The sequence below is a fragment of the Ursus americanus genome, chromosome 18 (assembly GCF_024610735.1).
Source record: "Ursus americanus isolate L20-20 chromosome 18, mUrsAme1.1.p, whole genome shotgun sequence".
Taxonomy (NCBI): Eukaryota; Metazoa; Chordata; class Mammalia; order Carnivora; family Ursidae; genus Ursus; species Ursus americanus.
In genome coordinates, this window is record NC_142144.1 from 5,807,762 (window position 1) to 5,827,285 (window position 19,524).

Here is a 19,524-nt window from a genome sequence, read left to right on the forward strand (position 1 = left end):
AGAGCAGGGTGAGGCGGACAGCGGGGCACAGACACAGAGGACGGGAGCGAGACCCGTCTAAACATAGGAGTTTAGAGCATAAACCAGCCAGGGGCTTGCGGAGTCCATCAGAAGAGCCTCCGCGGCCGCTCGTCAATAGATGTCCAAAGGGAATCTAGCCCCTTTCACACCTGGGACGTGGGGGTCGTGGTGACTAAGAGCATGGATTTTTTGCACTCAGTGGAGCCACATGCTGCAAAAGCATGATTCAGATCCCCCTCTTCCAAACCGGGTACAACGAAGTATCATCACTCCACGGCACATTACCAGGGATTCCTTGAAAAAAGTGTTCCGTGGTGAAGTAAGTTTGGGAAACGCTGAGTCAGACAACAACCCGCTTCTAGCTGCAGGATTCCTTGGTCCTTTTATTGTGTGGGCATGTGCCGTGAGCCTTCCAGAGAGAGATGGCTTACGGTGTTTTCCCAGCTTAGCAAGAAGGAAGTTTTTTCTACAGGATACCCAGCGCCATGGCCAGTGAGGAAGCCCAGGCCGAACACGGCTCAGATTCACTTCTGAGTGGCCGTGCCACCAGGAGCGGAGCTGAGGGGCAGCCTGAGGCCCCTGTCTACACTGAGAAGGTGACATCCTGGAGGCCGCTCCCAAGGGACTGCGGGGGCAGCACAGCATGCAGCTATGAGTGGAGATTTGGGGGTCAGATCAGGATGGGACCAAATCCGGCTCCACTGGGGACTGTCCCAGACTCATTACAAATACACCACCATGTCCCCATATGAGTACACACCATCTCCCCATCGCTAAAACGGGGATCACGGCCACTAAAATTGGACAGGAAATCATGCTCATCAAAGCAGGAGTCTCTACCAGTGCCTGGCCCATGGTAGAGACTCGGATAACAGTGGGCGAAAGCAAGGGTTGCTAAGAAGAGCCCGACAGGACGGGACTGTGGATGTCTGCACGACCGCAGGGCTTGGGACACAAAAGGGAAGGGGTGTGGCTTCCCCAGGGCTCAAGGCTTTGGAAACAGCACAGAGCAGGAGTCAGGAGAGCTAGGATGGCGTCCTGCCTTGGGCACTTACTGGTCGTGGGCCTGAGCCTCAGGGTCTTCATCTGTAAAACGGGGCTCTCTTACTTGTCTACTCTGCCCCATGGGGTTGTTAATAATAACATTTATTGGTATCACCCAAGGGCCAGCACTCTTAAACACCTGGCGTGGGTCATCTCACTGATTTCTTACTATAAACCTATGAGTTAGAAACAACTATTAGCCCCACTGAATGGCTAGGGTGACTGAGGCACAGAGAGAAGTCACTGGCTGGAGGTCACCCAAGTTAGGAGCCGGGAGAATCTGGGTCATGGGCAGGAAAGTGCTTTGTAGACTCTAGGGGACTGTGGCAACCTAAAGAACTCAGAAATGGCTGTGGGTTGTCCCCACCCCAAGGCACCGGGTCCCGCCTTGCCTCTGTCCTGCGGATGGTCAGCGAGCCATTCTGTAGCCGATACCGGAGCCGGCTGCCCTGGAGCGGGAGGCCATCTTTGATCCAGCGGATGTCGGGGGCCGGGGCGCCATGGACCACACAGTCCAGCTGGACACTGCTCCCCACAGGCTCGACCAGGTAGGAGAAGGCCTCCCCTTGCAACACAGGGGCTTCTGCAAGGTGACATCAGACAAACTGTCAGAAAGGAGGTTCCCCTAGGCCCAGCTTCTCCCATAAACCCATCTCCCGAGGCTCCTGCTGGCCCAGCATGGCTGTGACTAGTCAACGCATCAGGGGCGGCAGACAACTTCCATGTCATGGGTCAAGTGAAACAGACTGCCGGGAACACTGATTTGAAACGGAGTGGGAATAGTGCTGCAATTGATTAGTGATGCCTGAGGCAGGGACAGGAGGGAAGGCAATGTTATGAGTGTCAAATACTTGCTCTAATGGATGGATCGTCCCAGCTGCAGAGTACCTGCCAGGTACTTTGGGAAACAAAGACTACTTAGCCATTAGCACACATCAGTTGGGCACGGTAACATTGAGACTCCCCGATCCTCACTTCATGCAAATCTTTTTTTAAAAGATTTTATTTTATTTATTTATTTATTTATTTATTTATTTATTTATTTATTTATTTATTTAGAGTGCATGAATGGGAGGAGGGGCAGAGGGAGAGAGAGAGCATCTTAAGCAGACCCTGTGCTGAGTGCAGAGTCTGACACAGGGCTCGATCCCACAACCCATGAGATCATGACCTGAGCCAAAATCAAGAGTCGGATGCTTAACCGACTGAGCCATGCAGGCACCCATGCAAATCTTAAATCATTCTTGGATGCCCGGGGTCAGTGTCCAGGCCTGCTGGTTTCCTGAGGCTGAAACCAGGTCCAGCTGTGTCCTGGTGCCTTGGGCTGCTCATTCCCCTCTGCGAAGCTCCACCCCACCCATCCTGAAAGGAAGCAAACTAAGTCACGGCATCATGGAGGGTTACCATGCTGCCCTTGACTGAGCAGGGCCGTGGGGGACAACTGGCAGGCTGGCAAGCTTCAGGTATTTTTCTGCCGGGGCACCTTGGCCCCCACGCCCTCCTTCTATACTGGCCCCATGCCACTGAGGGAGCTGCCGCCTGCCAGCTGGTCAGATCTCATTCTACTTTCAGCCAACTCATCTGGGGAACATACGAAATCCTGATGCTGGGGCTTTACCCCAGACAGGCTAGTTTTCGGAGTCAGAGGGGAAACCCGGGCCTCAGCATTTTCTGAAGTCCCCCAGGGGATCCTAAGGCACAGTCAGGGTGGGGGGTTACTAGTTCAGAGGTCAGGAGGTCTGTTTCTTAGAAAAACCAACAGATCGGGTTTAGTGGAGGTCTCAGGAAAGGCCACCAGGCTCACACCCTACCCTTCACGTGGACAAAGCTGACGGCCTGCACGCGGCCCACTCTGTTCTCGGCCCAGCAGATGTAGGTCCCGCTGTCCTCTCTGGTGACGGCCACCCGCTGCAGTGTGCTGCCCCCATCCTGCTCAGACACCCCCTCTGGTAGAAAAGAGATGCCCCAGACGGTTTTGAGTCCAGGGTGCCAGGGACCCCTCCTGCCCTGAATACTTAACTCAGGCCGGGGTACCCAGCAGATGTTTAGCAAAGACATGAAAACAGGTGTCTCTTGCTGAGGGTGGGAGCTTGACCACGTCAGACCTGTTCACGGCAGGCACAGGCCACGGTAGAGGAAGCAGTGGAAGAAGCAGACTTCTATCATGTTCAAGTCCACACCGTGGGCTGGCTGCGTGGGCGAGGGTGGGCCTTTGGGGGCCTATTAACATGCACTTCCTGCATTAAACCAGTTTGCCCTCAGCACCCCTCTTATCTCCATCCCGAGATGAAGAAGCTGGGCTCAGAGAGGCTGACTCACTCCCCCAAACTCCCTCTCCGGGAGGTGGCAGGGTCCGGGCAAAGCCTTCCTCGCAGGTGCGCAAAGGTGAGCTTCTGAGCACATTTCATAGCACCTGGACTCTGGTTTAGGAGTGTCTGAAAATATCATTTTGCCGTGGAGGGGACTTAGCAATTCATTAATTCAGCAGACATTTATTGAGCACCTACCATATACCCTGTGCCCTGTGCAAGCCCTGTGTTTCTCTAAACATCAGCTGGGGACCAGCTGGGAGGACAGAACCCGCCCCCCAAGGAAAGGAGTTTGCCGAGGGGCCCACAGTGGGAGCAGCCGTGCCGGGCAGGAACACAAGCTCCCTCCCAGCCCTGAGGTCTCGGGGTTGGGTCTTTTTCGCAGGTGGCCTCTTGCCAGATTTGACATGTAACCCATCACATACAGCTACACATATTTGCTCGGCTCCTCCCGCACGGGGCCAGGTCTGGAGACCCGGAACCCTGACACCCTTTTCTTCTCCACGAGGTTGGGTCTCCCCACCAGTCTGCCCTCCCCCTGGGGTCCCGGGTCCGCATCCACCCTCTCCCAGGAGGCCCAGACCCGTCACTGGCCGGTCGTTGATGGTCCAGCCAATGCGGGGGGTAGGGCTGCCCCGGGCCGCACAGCGAAGCCACAGCCTGTCCCCGAGGCGCAGGCTTCGGTCCCCAGGCAGGGTGGTGAAGACGGGCAGGGCCAGGATGCTGAGGTGTACGCGGCGGCGGGCGCGGCCCACGGCGTTCTCGGCCACGCAGGTGTAGGTCCCCGCGTCCCGGCTCTGTGGGCAGAGGAGGGGTCAGTCTGAGCACTGCCCCCTCCCGCAGCTCCTGGGGACCCCTTCTCCCGCAGGTTCCCTTGGAGCATGCAGCCCAGAGAGGTGAAGGGGCTTGCTCAAGGTCACACAGCCGGTAAATGGCTCTGCTTCACCGCTGCACCGCTGCGCCTCCCTGCTGCCTCCCTAACCCTCCAGGCCCTGATGGCACGGTGGTAACCACACCCAGATGTGCCGGACCCCTTGTTCGGGACGTCACCTGCACTCGCTCATCCGTGCTCCCGTCATCCCTGAGACAGGCCCCGTGTTGGGAGCCTTTTGTAGAGAGGACTCAGCCAAGCCCTGAGACGTTCCGTGGTGCACTGGAGCAGGGCCGGCGCACTCGCCCCTGTGCTATCTGGTTCCCTGTGCGGCAGGTCCGAGGACCCTGTGACTCGCCCCCCCCCCCCAGCCCCCAGCAGGTGCAACCACTGAGCTGCCACCTATCCACCCGGAGAGAGGCCCGTTTGTAAGCACAGAGTCTAAGTGCTGTTGCGGAAGTGGGGGTGGGGCTCAAACCCAGGCTCATGACAAGGACAGAGCAGAGTGAACAACCAGTGCAGTTTGGGGACACAGAGTCATCCCCTGCCCCGCCCCTGCCCCTCTCCATCCAGGGCTCCTTCCCTCCCTCAGCAATCAGCCACGGAGGTCCAGGGTCAAATCTTGGTTCTGCCTCTTGGCAACAGTGTGCCTTGGAAAAACTGGATACATTCTGAGCCTCGGTTCCTTCATCTGTACTCGGGGATTATAACACCCCTTTCCCCAGTTTCCTGGGGTTAAATGCTGCACAGGGCTCAGCACAGAGCATGACAAACAGGGGGTGCTCAGTGGAGGTTTTCTGCTCCTGTTGTCAATATGAACCCCCTTTGTGACACATACGGTGGGGGGGCTCACCTCCAGGTTCTTCACCAGCAGCTCCCCAGAAGGCTGGAGGGTGAACTTCCCCTCGGCTCCGGACACGGGCTGGCCATCTTTTTCCCAGGTGATGCTGGGCTTAGGACTGCCACTGGCCGAGCAGGGCAAGAGGGCGTGGGAGCCTTCAGTGGTGGACAGGTCAGGGAGGCCAGTCTCGATCACGGGAGGGACTGTGGGGAGAGGGCGGGTCACTTGGGGACAGGGGCTGGGCTAAGGGTGTCTGCCTCGCTCCAGGGCCCTAGGCGGTCGGCGTCCCCCTCGCCCCTTCCTGCAGCCCCATCTGCTGCCTACGCCGCCTCTGTCATAGGCCACTGCCCGTGGACTGGACAGTTTGGGGACTGTGGAGTTTGGTGAAGCCGTGACAGGGTGATTCCAATGCACACACAATGGCTAAAGGGGCAGAAATGGCTTTTGTTACTGGAAAGCCAAAACGAATGAGGGATGACCAGACCGCTGTCTCACGAAAGGTCAGAGAAGGCAGAGGGACCCGAGTCACTGTCTTTATAAAGGCAGACCTTGGGCACGACATGGGAGAAGATGCTTTTCCCTCAGTTCCTTCCTGAATACAAGGCACACTGGAGTAGGAAAGGACGCAGGGACGCCAAAGCCCCTAGCTCGCTGGGTCCACCTCAGCCCCTTCCCTGGGCCCACCTTGCACCACCAGCCGTGTTTTCCCCACAGCGCTGCCCGCGCTGTTCTGGGCAAGGCAAAAATAGTTCCCAGCATCCTCTGGGCTGACATGGATAATCCGCAGCTGTCCGGTGGGTAGGACCTGGGTACTCGCTCCTGGATTTGCGGGGAGGAAATCGGGGGCTGGTGGCTGGGGCAGCAGCACCACCGAGGAGGGCAGGAGGGCCACTTGGCCATTCTGTTTGACCAGGCAGCAAGTGACTCGTTGTGGTCACAGGGGTGGGGGGCACAGAGCCCCAGAGCCCAGCCAGGCTGCCCCTCCCCAGCCTCCCCACTCCGCCACGGAGTGCTCAGATAGACTGTCGAGCTCTGGCTGGTGAACAGACAGGTGGGCAGGCCATCCTGAGGTGAAGCGGACGCATGGACTTGCTGGGACCTCCCAGCAGGCCTGCAGAGCCCCCCCACGACCCCCACCCCAACCGGGGCAGGCGGGAGGACCCCAGGCCCATACTGTTCTTCCCCTGTGGGTGCTGACGAGACTCACCGGCGGGGATGCTGAGCCCCTCCTTCTGCCAGGTGATGCTTGGCCGGGGGATGCCTGAAGCCTCGCAAGGCAGCAGCACCTCCTTTGCCACCAGTGCCCGGACCACACTGGGCAGAGGCTTCACCACGGGGGGGGCTGCAAGGGGACAGGGCTGCAGAGGTCCCTGGGGACGCCTTTAACACCCAAGCTCCTCTCACCAGTGCCCCCCCCCCCCCCCGAGCACCCGAGAGAGGAGCCTCTACAGGAACAGGGGACTCCTGAAATGCAGCACAGAGGACTCAGGTGGGCCGATTCTTTTTTCCCAAGGAATCCCATCGGGGAGTCACCTCCCTACTCAGCCCTACCTGCCTCTAGCTCTCCCCCTGCCAGGAGGTGCTTACCTTGCACAGTAAGGACCATGTGCTTGTGGGCCACACCTGCAGAATTGCGGGCCGTGCAGGTGTAGCGGCCACTGTGGATGGGGAGGGCCTGCCCGAGCTCCAGGGCACCTGTGGGTGGCAACAGGGTGTGGAGAGGGGACAGATGTCCCTTACCCACCCCCGCCCTGGTATCTCTCTTGCAGGCCACTCCACCTGCCTCCCTGCCCATCTGTAAGCAGCACAGGAAAACCTGGGTTTGAGGCCTGCCTATGCTTCCTGTCTGGAGCATAACTGTGGGCAAGTCCCTTCCACTCTTGGGGCCTCAGTTTCCCTATGGGTATAACGAGGAATCAGACAGGATGGTCTCTAGAATCTTCAGGCTGTGCTGTTCCAGCATCTACCACTGCCCTGCCTAGAATCCCTGGTCCACCCCTAGTTCCACGAGCCCTCACCCTGCTACTTTTCCATGTTCTGCTCAAAACTTGCCTCCTCCAGGAAGCCTTCCCGGATTACTACTTCATCTGTCCTCTCTTTGCCCTGTCTTCCTTAGTCTTGGGTGCTCAATGAACACCGTTTTCACCTTCCTAGACCACCCCAGCCCCAGATGGAGACAGAACCTCAGTTTCTTTTACATGATAGGCTTCTCTGTAACCGACTGTCAGAAGAAAGGGTTCTACTGCTTCGGAAGTGTTTGAAAACCGCAGATCTGGCCAGTGGTGCTCAGGCTTTAGGATTTCACTAGCTCACCAACTAACAAATAAATGTAATTTGGAGAATCCCCATAAAGTGGCCAACTTTTAATTTTGACAAGCAAAGACATTTCAAAAGCACCCATCTACTATCATCTTGATTTCATAAACGAAAGGAATTTCCAACACCAAAATATTAAGAAAAATACAATTTCAGAGTAAAGGAAAACCCTTCTGATGAGAGCAAACTAGCTTTATGAAAACTCTTACGCAGCTGTTACTTCCCTTGTGCCGCCATGAAGCGGCACCGACCTGCCAACTAACATCAGGGAACCAGGGACGAACACCAACACGCGAGTGCGCGCGTGGGGCTACGAAGGCCCAGAGAGGGTGAGGGGTTCCCCTAGGTCACACAGCAGGGAATGGCAGAACCAGGCCGGGACGCTCCATCTTGTTCTCCCACCTGGCTCCAACGGTCTGCTTTCACCCCCTCTGCCCAATCCCCCCAGTCTCCACTCTCCATGGCTCCCCCTTACTTACCTGAAGGCAATACACGGTAGCCGTTCCCCCGCATCCCCAGCTGGGTGCCTGCCTTGCTCCAGGACACGACCGGGGCCGGGACACCCGTGCTGTGGCACGTGAGGACCACGGGTGCCATCCTGGTCACAGTGAAGTCTGTCTGGTCGTCGGCAATGGTGGGAGGCACTATAATGCAAGACGAGGCTTGAGGCCCCACCGAGGCCCACGGGGACCGCATAGCCAGGGAGCCAGGTGAATGAGAGCTAGCAACAGAGACTAAGACACAGGTGACATGAGTGACGAAGGGCCAGGGAGGGAGGGGCAACAGAGAGGGGTCACATCTGCTCACTTGGGAAGTATTTTTTGCAGGGTTTTGGGGTACGGTTATTTTTTATTTTTTTATTTTTTAAATATTTTGTTTATTTATTTGACACAGAGAGAGAGAACACAAGCAGGGGGAGCTGCAGGCAGAGGGAGAGGGAGAAGCAAGGAGCCTGATGTGGGGCTCGATCCCAGGACCTTGGATCATGACCTGAGCCAAAGGCAGATGCTTAACCAACCCAGGCACACCTAGGGTACAGTTATTAACTGCTTTCTGTAGAGATACCAGCAAGGTATCTCTGGAGTGTTTCATAAGAGAAAGGAGCCTTCACAAGAGTGGGAGCTCAGAGTTGGGGAGGCCAGAGAAGGCCTCTGGGGAAAGTGCCATATAACCTGAGATCTGAAGGAAGTGCAAGGGTCCGCTGGGTGAAGGGCAAAGGAAAGAGTTCAGAGCAGAGGGAATGGCATTTGCAGAGGAACAGCATATGCAAAGGCCCTGAGGTAGGCCTCGGGGTGAGCTGAACCTGGGGGCATGGGGGATGGCGGTTGGCTGGGCCAGCATGCACAGTCCCTGTGGACCCAGGTGACACCTTTGCATTCTATCCTGAGTGCAGTGGGCAGCCGTGAAGGGAGGAATTTTCACTAGGGTGATGATAAGGTCAGACTGGGGTTTAGAATAATCTGGATTGGGGAGAGGACTCTCCTGAGAGCTCCTGCATGCCAGGAACAGTGCTGGAGTCGGGGCTGTGTCAGTGTGGGGCTAGGTGGGGTCAGGAGAGGCAGGCGACGCCCCCATCCTGTCTTCTCCCTCTTCCTGTTCCAACTCACCGTGGATGGTCACCTGGTAGAGCCTGCGGGCCTCGCCCACCTCATTGCTCACCACGCACTCAAACTGGGCTGAGTCCTGGGGGCCAGGAGCTGCCAGGAGCAGGGCGTTGGAGGGCAGGAGCCTGGGATGGACAGACAGATGGTTGGCTGCTAAGCGACAGGCCTGGCTGACCAGGAGCTCAGCCAGCTGTGACCTACCTGCCCAGCAGTCTGGATGCAGAGGACCGGGTGTCTCATGACTGATTTCTCCTCTGGGATCTGCCCCCCAGCTCTGAATCTAGGAATTTCTTCTAGAAATTTCTACTCTTAAAGGTCTGGCTGTTGAGCTTGTGGGCAAGTTTAAAGTTCGTCCCCGTGTTTCTCTATTACCCCGTATGCTTTCTGCAATCACCAGCTCTGACAACTTCTGTACCAGCGACCGTATCCGAGCTCTTTACCAGCACAGCTCAGGATGGGTGAGCACCTGCTTTAGCTGAAAGCTCCGTGCCGGCCTGGCACCTGACACAACAAATATCTGGTGTATTAACGGGTGAACTGACTCCTTTAATGCACCCTGGGGTCATTTCATGATCAGCTGCCTTTGAGAAAGGGGGAGACGCGTATCCAGGCTCAGCCGAACTCAGGCCTCCAGGTATCGACAATGTCAGGCCCCAGCAGCTGTAATGGTATTAAACCCCCTGTCGGGCATCTCGGTGTGAAGACTGTCCTAGACCCCTGAGGTCGGGACACAGATCCTGGTGCTGGCTTTGTTGAGGACCCGAGTGCTTCCCTGCCTTGTTTCTGACCGGGCTCCCCACTGTGAAACGGGCACCCCCTTCCCCACCCTGAGCACCTCATGGTGCCACCCCGAGGCCCAGCTCCGTACCGGTAAGCACCCTGCTGCAGACGGAAATCCAGCTTCTGTCCATCCTTCCACCAGACCACCCAGGGCTTGGGGGAGCCACTGGCTTCGCAGGGCAGTGAGGTAGGGGTGTGGGCCGTCAGGGTCAAGTTGGAGGGGCCAGGGGTGATGGCTGGAGGCTCTGGGGAGAGACAAGGAGATCCACATATTGTCAGGAGACAGGGTGCAGGCTGGAGGTAGGGGCAGGGGGTATTCTCACCACCATCTACCCATCCTCTGTGGGCAGGGGAGAGGCAGGAGACATTCTGCAGGCATCTTCCGACAGCCTCTCAAATCTGGGGTGATGGGACCTTTGCTCGCCCCCCCAAGTTGGCAGCCCCCTAACCACCTCTCCCTGAATATAGCCCTCAGGGTCCCACTCCTCGTCAGCCCTGCCTGAGGCCAGCGCCCAGCAGAGCGGCCCCCACCAAGGGGATCCATTGGAGCGAGAAGAGCAGATTAGAGGGTCTGGTACAGTGATTCTGAGTCCTCTCCTTGCAAATGTTTTCTATCTGTGCACGTTCGATACAAGAGTAGATAATTAAGTGTATGCGCTCGATACATAAACATGCATCTTTTGAGTCTGCCTGTTTACAAGTTTTACTCATAGGCTTCATAGTCAAGAACGACGAGAGACCGTGGCTCTTGGCTCCTGAAAGCAAGGATGAACCCAGAAACCGAGCAGGACCCAGCCCAGTCCGGGGATGGACACTGAAGGCGAGGAACATGCCTTCCCTTGTCACCTACCAAAGACCTGGAGATCGCGGCCTTGCCGATCAGAGCCTGCCGAATTGGATGCCAGGCAGAGGTAGTGGCCGGCATCCTGGGCAAGGACTGGCTGGATCCTCAGGGAACCCTCGGGCAGAACCTGCAGCCTGGAATGGAGCGAGAGGGTTGCCATGGAGACCAGCAGCCTAGGGAGGCCTTTGGAGGGGCTGGACCCTGGTGGTGTCTCCTCCGCCCCTGGCTGTCCCGGCAGGAAAGGGCTAACTCCGGAGTCCTGCATCCGTAAGGCCAAGGTCAGAGGAGGTCACAGCCATGCGCAGCTCCTTACACCCCAACCCAGCATCAGGGGGCCTCCCGTGCTCCCACCTGGGCCCAGCTTCTCCCTAAGAGTCAGCAGGCCGCAGCATCCAGAAAGCACCCTCTCTGAGTATGCCCCCACATCTGAGGACTGCCCCTTCCCGGGGCCACGTCAGGGCTGCACCCTAGCCAGCGGGATGGGATGAGCCGGACCAGCTGGACTCAGGCTGGACCAGTGGAATGTTCTACCCTGGGAACTGGGATCATCGGGCAGGTTTCTAGACTCTGCAAGTTGCATGAACTCAGAAGCTATAACTTGGGAGCGGGGGAGGCCAGGGGGTCTGTCTCTGCCATGTTCACAGAGAAAGGTGTAGAAAATTGGTCTGAAAGAAGGACACACACACACACACACACACACACACACAAGCAGAGGCCGGAAGCCCCTCCCACAGAAACAGAGATGAGCCACCAAGAGTCAAAACCAGACAGACAGACAGACAGGATAGACAGCCACCCGGGGTTCTTGACACCCTCAATGCCCTGGACAAGCCTATTTCTTGGGTTCTGAGAAGACCCGCGTGCTGGCCACACAGCCATCTTTCTGCTCCAACCGCCCAGGCAGTTTCTGCTTAGAACCCGCCCCCGAGACCCTCCAGTCCAGCTCCCACCTGGGGCTGTCAGGATCCAGGGGGGCTCCGTCCTTCCGCCAGCTCACGAGGGGTGGGGGGGCGCCGACCACCTGGCAGGGCAGCAGGGCCGTCTGGTTCACGGAGGTGTTCACTACGGCCGGTCCTGGCTGGATGGTGGGCACCGCTGGGGGAGAGGCACAGAGGGAGTGGGTGCGGGGAGCCTGCGGCTTGCAGAAGGGCCGGCGTGGGGCAGGGCGAGGCCCACTCACTGTGGATCTCCACACTGAAGGCCACGCTGGTGCTGCCCGCGGCGTTGTGGGCCGTGCAGCTGTAGTCGCCCCTGTCGGCCGTGCTCAGGGCCTGCAGCTGGAGGAACCTGCCCTGCTCCGGGAACTGGGTGTGGGCGTCTGCCTGCAGAGTCCCCGGGGCGGAGAGACCCTCGTTAGTGCCAGCCCCCAGGCACCAGGCGCGGAGGACCAAGGAACCAGGGGGGCGGGATGGTGGCCTCTGCCCCGTTCTGGGCTGGCCTATAGATGCCCAACTGACACCCCTCTGGGGGAAATAGGCTCCTGTGGGAGGGACGGAGCCTCCCACCCCCGGGCTCTGCCCGTCCAGATGTTGCAGAGGGGGCTCATGGTCTGATCAGGAGCTGGAGCTTCTAGAAGACCTACAATCCTTGGTCCCCATTTTGTGTGTGTGTGGGGGCAAGCACAGAGAACCTCAGTCACTAGCCCCGGGTCACCCAGCCACCACGTGTAGCTCGAAGGTATAATGGGAAGAACACAGATGTGCATCAGAAGCCAGGCTGTAAATCCTAGCCTTGCCTCAGTGTCCCCATCCATAAAACGGGATGACAGTAATAACAGGAGTACAGGACACCAGGAGAGCGGGGACGTGAAGTGCTGGCCCCGGGGTAGTCCCTCGGCACCGAGATCTAGTCTGCAGGGTCTGGGGCCTGAGCGGCACAGAAGGTGGCGCCCCCGGGTCCCCAGCCGGGCACCCACCTGCAGCAGGATGCCATCCCGGTGCCATTCAATCTCGGGTGCTGGTTCCGCCTCCACCGAGCACTCCAGAACAAGCTGCCCCGGAGCCAGGCCGACCACAGAGCGGGGGCCTTGGGGCCCAATAACGTGTGGGGGGCCTAAGTGGGCAGCAGAGAGGGCGTGAGAGGCGGACCTGCCCCTGTAGGTCCCATCCTGCCTCCCTCTCCTGCCTCCCCCTTGGCACCCCCTACCTTGAACCCTGACCCGGAAACTCTTCTCGACTTCGCCAGCAGGGCTCTGGGCCAGGCAAGTGTATAGCCCAGCATCGCCCACCTGGGGACAGAGCAGGGTGAGCAACTGCCTCTGGCTCTAGCCTGCCTACCTCCCGACCCGGTTTGCTTCCTCCACAACTAAGGACCGAGGATTCAGTCTCAGGCCAGCTGAGTCTGCCACCCTGCCTTCCCAATCATTCCCCTCTCTGGGATGCTGCTTCTCTAGCTCCACCTCACCCTTGCTTTATGGCTAGGGCAAAGCCTGCCTCCTCCAGGAAGTGCCCCTTGACTGCACCAGCCCTCCTCTGGTTGGGCTGGGGAGTTATCTGGTTTCTGCTTCAGCCTTGGCTCTGACCTGGCTGGGAGCTCTGGAGGGCATGGCCCAGGTGGGTGGTCTCCACATGCTCACCCCGTACAAAGGAGGAGCTCAGCCTAACTGCCAAGGGCTGCCGGGTCCTTCTCTTCCCTCCTCCCCTCCCTCAGCCTCATCCCACAGCAGCAGGCCAGCAGCACCTGAACGCCTTCCATCCGCAGCACCCTGTTGCTGTCCTCAGGCCTGCTCAGGGCCAGCCCATCCTTATGCCAGGTGATGTTGGGCGGGGGGGTGCCCCGGGCATCACAGTGGAGCTCCATGGGAGAGCCGGCGGTCAGCAACAGCTCTGCAGGCTGGCCTGAGTCCTCGATGTGGGGGGGATCTGCAAGATACCCGCCCGGGGTCAGCCATGGCAGCTGCACCCAGCATGCTGGGAGCTGGGGTTCATCTCCCACCCCCGACCATCCAGAGGCTGACCCAGATGGGGCCACAGATAGGCGGGTGGGGGTGGTACTGGAGGATCCTTAGAACTCCAGAAACCAGGGACCCCTTTGCCTGGGCCAATTATATGTGCTTGAAAACCAGTACAGAGATAGCTGACACAGATCTTTCCAACATGGCCCAAAATTAGCACAATCTTGCGCCTGAGGCTCCAGGCTCTGCCTCCAGATTTCAGTGGCCCTTTGTCTGTTCCTGCTTTACAAGGTTTGGGGGACAAAGCTGAGGAGCACAGCCCCAGGAGAAGAAAGGGCCACGGAGCCCTTCTAGGTAGCAGGCAGGCCGGCATCTCGTATGAGCTGGCTTTCCCCCCAAGGCCTGCACCCCGGCGCCAGGCCCTGGGGACATCCACTGGGGGACTCACCTCCTCACCACCTTCTCCATCGCCCCCAGAGGCCCACCCTGCGCCCAGGCCCAGAGAAGCTGGCGCTGGGGGCAGAGGACTCACCCATCACTGTCAGCTGGAAATGCCTCCTGGCTTCCCCCGCCTCGCTCACGGCCACGCAGGAGTAGGTCCCCGAGTCAGCAGCTCCTGCTGTCTCCAGCTGCAGGCTGGGCCCTTGTTCCAGGCTCTGGGGCAACAAGGGCTCCCCATCCTTCATCCACGACACTAGGGGCAGGGGGCTTCCCCGGGCTTCGCAGGGGAGGACCACCGAGGAGCCACGGACCACCGCCACATCATTCTGGAACTCCACCGGCTCCAGGACAGGGGGCACTGCACAGGGCAAAAGACGGGGCAGGAGTCTTTTTATTCCGCGCCAGGTGACCCTCACGCTTGGATCTTCGCACAGGCTGTTCTCATTATTGGTCAGAACGCCCTTCTCCTAGACAATTCCTTCTCATCTCCAGTCTTCAGCTTAGACCTCACCTCCTCCAGGAAGCCTTCCCTGAACTCCCCAGGCCAGCTGAAGAGCCCTCCTCTGTGCTTCCACAGCTCCCTGTCCTTCCTCTGGTGTCACTAGTTGCCTGGGATTGTGATGCCTCTTTACACAGCTATTTCCTGCACTGACCTCCTAGGGGCAGGGGTCAGCTCTGCTCACTGCTGCATCCCGGTGCCTGGTAAGGCCCTGGCACAGCACAGTGTCTAACAGCTGCTTGTGAGATGAATGAATGAGCAACCAAAGGAATCAAAGACTGAGTCTCTGTGTTTGCATCCCAAGGCCAAAGACGCACTTATTCTCCAACAACCCCCCACCCCCGCGCGCCGGTCCGTACCGTGCACCTGCAAGGTGAAGTTCCTGTCGGTCACGCCAGCTGGGCTTGCAGCCACACAGGTGAAGACACCAGAATCTGCCAGCTGCACCTGGGAAATCCTGAACCCCCCCGAGAAGGGTGGAGGGGAAAAGGGGGGGGGTGTCTCCACGGAAATGGTCCCATTCTTTTCCTGTCTCCCAGTGGCTTACCTGCCAGAGACGCAGCTCAGAAACTCCCACCTGAACGGGCCCGGACTCTGCCTAACCCCCTTTCCTGGCTCCCTGGTGCCCCCAGAGAAAAGCTGCAGACTCTCTGGCCCCTGCGGCCTTTTCTGACCTACCTCCTTCTGAAGCCAGACTTCCTGCTTTCCCAATTCCGCGGGCTGCGCTGTCCCGCTCAAGGAGCGGGACACCGGCCTGCCCCTACCCCTCTTCTAGCCCATTCCTTTTCACCTTTAGAACTCACCAGAGTCGCCTCCCCTGTCTGTGCCCCCCACCTCGTCTCCGAGTCCCTCTGGCCCTGACCATCCCTTCTAAGCTGGTCTTGTCAATGTCCCCAGTGACCTTGAAACATGTCTCTGCTGGACTCCTGGGACAGCACGCTTTCCTGGAGTGCCTCCCCCACCTTCCCTATCCCCCTGCCTGCTCCTCCTTCCTGGGGCCTTAGAACCATCCTAATACCAGCTGCCAGGGGTGCAGTCCACACTCACACTGGGCAGGGGGTGGGCTGCATCCCGTCCTGGCTTCCAGCACCACCTGTTTGCCGACAATCCCCAAACGTCTACAGCCCTGAACTCCTGAGTGGAGCAGCAAACACCTGGCTCGAATCCTCTCTGGCTGCCTAAGAACCTCTCAAACCAACATATTCAAACAGAACTCGGCCTCCCCCTCAACCTGCCCACCTCCACTGTGGTCCGATCTCAGAAAACACCTCCCATGGACCTCAGCCTTCCAGGTTCCTGGATGCAGGCCGCAGAGCTGTGCTCCACTCCCCCGCCTCCCACCTCTGACCACCTCCACCACCACGGCTGTGACCCAGGCCGCATGGCGACGCCCCCTCACCCCCCTCCTGCCCTGCCCTTGGCCCCACGGTCTCTTGTCCACCCAGCAGCCGGAAGGATCCTCTAAACACCTAAGTCACAAGCTAAAAGGATTTAGGGACTTGAACAGATATTCGCACACCCGTGTTCATAGCAGCATTATGCACAGTAGCCAAAAAGTGGGAGCAACCCACGTGTCCGCTGACAGATGAATGGATGAACAAGGTGTGGTCTGTCCGTGCCGCGGACTGTCACCCAGCCTTAAAAAGCAAGGGCATTCTGACACCTGCTACAACACGGAGGAGCCTCGAGGACATCATGCCGAGTGGGGTAAGGCCAGTCCCCAAAAGACAACTACTGTGTGAGTCCACGGATGTTGGTCCCTAGAGTTGTCAAGTTCGTACAGACAGGAAGTAGAATGGGGGTTTCCAAGGATGGGGGGAGTGCAGGGGGAAATGGGGACACAGGTTCAGCTTGGGAAGATGACAAAGTTCTGGAGATGGATGGGGTGATGGTCACACGATTGCGTGACTGTACTTAATGCCCCTGAACTGTACACTTAAACATGGTTACAATGATCAATTTTATGTGTATTTTACCATAAAAGAATTTTAAGTCATATCATGAGGCTTCTCTACCGAACACCCTGCCCCCTGGGCTCTCCATCTGTCCTTAGGAAAACCCAGGTCTTTTAAAGGACTTACAAGTCCTATGTCACCTGGTCTCCCCTCAAACCCACCCACCCTATTCCTTGAACACACAGGCACATGCCCACCTCAGGGCCTTTGAACACTCCTCCTGGAAGCTCTTCTCCATGGAATCCACCCAGCTTCCTCTCCTAAATCCTTCCACCTCTGTGCAAATATCACCTTCTCTGAGTGCCTATCGCTGACCACCCTACAGTCCCAGCCTCCCCTGCCACCTCCCATTTATTCTTCATGCTACTTTGTTCTTCAGAGCATGTGCCCCTGGTGACATTCCTCTGCTACAGCTGCTTAATTTCCATTCTCCCCCGCGATCAAGCAGCTAGGGGAGGGGCTTTATTTTGCTCACTGCTCTATCCCAGTGCCTGGAACCGCACCTGCAACAGCCAGCACTCCAAAAGATTGAAGAATGCCTGAAGACTTTGCTCAGAAACCTTCTTCCAGGAAGCCTTCCCTGATTTCCTCCACCCCAAGGCAGGCTGAGTTGGATACAACCAGATGTCATCACCTGGATCCGTGCCTCCCTCCCTGGGCTGCGAGAGCCTGAGAGCAGAGGCCCCTTTTATCTCTGGAATTTTTGGGGGGAGTGGGGGGCCCTCACTCTCCCCATCATAAACCTCTGTACGTTCACATTATTTTTATTTGAAAAGCATTCAGAGGTGTTCTGAAACCCAAGCTGCCTGAAGAGTGGGCCTGGGACCAGCGGGCCCAGGGGCCGAGGAGCCGCTCCCTTACCTGAGGGTGCGGCCGGAGCTGTGGAGGCGAGTGCGCTGCGAAAGCGGGAGGGGCAGGCCGTCCTTGAGCCAGCTCACGCGGATGGGCCCAGAGCCCCGGACGGGGCAGGCCATGGTCACCAGCTCCCCGGGCCTGCTCACCAGGGTCCCCGAGCTCTCTGCCCACTGCTCGATGGTGGGAGGGACTGGGGGTGGGCAGAGAGAAAAAGGGGGCGATGAGGGGTTTAGGAAGAGGGTCTGGGTGGGGGAGATGGGCTCTTCTCGGGCAAATTCCAGGCAGCAGCTACCATCTTGTATGGGGTTCTCAGAGCCACATCCTTGCCAGGTGAGGATGAAGCCCACCACATGGGGGCCCAGGCTTACCCCGTGGCTCTATTCGTATCTCCCCTATTCCTCAACTCTCCCATCACACCCCGGGGCTGGAGCTGCTTGTGTCTCTGGTCTCAGAATGGGATGCAGAGGCCCAGAGAGGTCAGGGGGTGGCCTGGCTCATAGTGTGGGCATGGCTGGGCTTGAGGCGGGACTCCTGCATCCTGGCCCCGGCACCACCCTCCAGATGCCCTGGCGGAGGCCACACTGTGGCCAGGCCGCCGCAGCCCCGGGATGGCAGAGCCCCCGCAGCTCCTCGCCCTGCAGCCGCTCACCCAGCACGCTCACTGTGTGCAGCCTGGCGTCCTCCCCGGCTGCGTTGTGGGCCACGCAGGTGTAGGCGCCCGAGTCCTCGGCCTTCAGGCCCTTCAGCACCAGGGTGCCGCCGTCCAGGTAGAAACTGCACGGGGACAGAGAGCCGAGAGCTGGCACATCAGGGTCTGTGGTGCAGCCTGGGGACCCAGGAGGGCACAGGCCGGGCCTTACCGGAGGTGGGGGCCCACACCCTGGTCCAGCGGGCCACCGTCTTTCAGCCAGGTCACGTCGGGCGGTGGCTGCCCGTCCGCCTCACAGTCCAGCCGCACCTCCTGCCCTTCCAGGACACTGTGCTCCTGGGTGGCGCCCGAGCTCCGGATCTGGGGGGCCACTGTGGCAGGCGCCGTGGTGAGGCCGGGGCTGTGGCAGGGGCTGGCGAGGGGGTGGGATACGGAGGGAGGGCGTAGGGCGCAGACGTACCGAGCACAGCCACCACGAAGTCCTTGCGGGCCTCGGCCAGGGTGTTCTCGGCCACGCACGTGTAGGTGCCAGCCTGGGCGGGCTGCAGGCGACTCAGCTGGAGGCGGCCCCCGCGGGAGACCACGCCGTGCGCCACGCTGCTCTCTATGGGGTGGAGAGACGCGCTGGGCCTCACCTGCACAGACCCGCCACCCCAGGTGCCGCCACTGGGCCCGGACACAAAAGTCATGTGACTCACCCAGCGAGTGCCCATCCCCCACACTCACAAGACCCCTGGAACCTCTGCATCGCCCACCGCCTCCTGTGCTCACAGGGAAACTGGGGTCCAGACAGGGGCAGGGTCTCTTGTTGGTGATATCACGACCTTCCTCGGCTGGGTCTCTCATTGCTCTGTCCTTACAGCCCTTCCCTATTTCCTTCCACTGGGGACATTTCTTGCCAAGATCTCCCACTCCCTTTAGTGTCCAGGGCTTGCTTCTCTTCCTGTGGACCCTCGGGCCCACCTCACCCCCCACCATCGCTCCAGCTCCTCCCTGCCCACCCCTACCCCCACCTCCCAAGGCTTCCAATCAGGGTGAACCAGCCACCCACTGACAACTTCCTGGTCCCCATGCGGGTCCCATCAGGGGCACCCCGGGGCCTCTGCTCAGGTTGCCCACCCACCCCAGCCTGGAATGGCCCCCATCTCTCCAGCTGCGCCTCTGCCTGAGCCCAGGCCGGACCTGCCTCCTCTGGGGCCTTGCTGGCACAGCCAGTCTCTCAACACGAAATCTCCTGAGTAGCTACTGCGTGCCCAGCTGTGAGCTTGGGGTTCAAAGGCAAGTAAAGCACAGCCCCTGGCCTCAAGGAGCTCCACATGCATCAGAGTCAGTGAGACACGCGTGATGCTGCATGACCAGCCCCCTGAAGCCCTGATGGAGCCGGGAGGGGTCAGGCATGTCTTGAGAAGAGGCAGGTCTCAGCTGGACCAAGTGGGTGTGAACCAGCCAGTAGAGGGGCTCAGGGGGGTCGGGGCGGGTATTTCGGGGAGGAAAGGGCGTGTGTCAAGAAAGGAGGTGAAGAACGGAGGCCAGAGTGGCTCCACCACCAGGTGTAACCTGAAGAGAAAGGAGAGCGTATGCCCCACAAACACTCGTCCCCGA

The 19,524-nt window shown here is 59.1% G+C and overlaps 1 protein-coding gene across 6 annotated transcripts in view; it reads right to left on the bottom strand.

Moving 5' to 3' along the window:
• HMCN2 (hemicentin 2) overlaps window positions 1–19,524 on the bottom strand; it is a 150,184-nt gene that overhangs the window by 21,540 nt on the left and 109,120 nt on the right. For 5 of the 6 annotated variants that reach the window (XM_087869269.1, XM_087869268.1, XM_087869270.1 and 2 more), the window contains 22 exons: window positions 18,383–18,526; window positions 18,134–18,293; window positions 17,923–18,047; window positions 17,280–17,463; window positions 14,823–14,920; window positions 14,056–14,322; window positions 13,310–13,491; window positions 12,776–12,857; window positions 12,546–12,682; window positions 11,811–11,952; window positions 11,581–11,725; window positions 10,637–10,764; window positions 9,875–10,031; window positions 9,010–9,131; window positions 7,882–8,046; window positions 6,674–6,781; window positions 6,294–6,428; window positions 5,771–5,905; window positions 5,099–5,289; window positions 3,958–4,171; window positions 2,877–3,011; window positions 1,458–1,648 (listed from right to left, as the gene is read on the bottom strand). In XM_087869269.1, the coding sequence (XP_087725395.1) occupies window positions 1,458–1,648; window positions 2,877–3,011; window positions 3,958–4,171; window positions 5,099–5,289; window positions 5,771–5,905; window positions 6,294–6,428; window positions 6,674–6,781; window positions 7,882–8,046; window positions 9,010–9,131; window positions 9,875–10,031; window positions 10,637–10,764; window positions 11,581–11,725; window positions 11,811–11,952; window positions 12,546–12,682; window positions 12,776–12,857; window positions 13,310–13,491; window positions 14,056–14,322; window positions 14,823–14,920; window positions 17,280–17,463; window positions 17,923–18,047; window positions 18,134–18,293; window positions 18,383–18,526 (3,347 nt within the window). The remainder of the gene's footprint in view (window positions 1–1,457; window positions 1,649–2,876; window positions 3,012–3,957; window positions 4,172–5,098; window positions 5,290–5,770; window positions 5,906–6,293; window positions 6,429–6,673; window positions 6,782–7,881; window positions 8,047–9,009; window positions 9,132–9,874; window positions 10,032–10,636; window positions 10,765–11,580; window positions 11,726–11,810; window positions 11,953–12,545; window positions 12,683–12,775; window positions 12,858–13,309; window positions 13,492–14,055; window positions 14,323–14,822; window positions 14,921–17,279; window positions 17,464–17,922; window positions 18,048–18,133; window positions 18,294–18,382; window positions 18,527–19,524) is intronic. The other variant, XM_087869267.1, reaches the window with a different exon arrangement.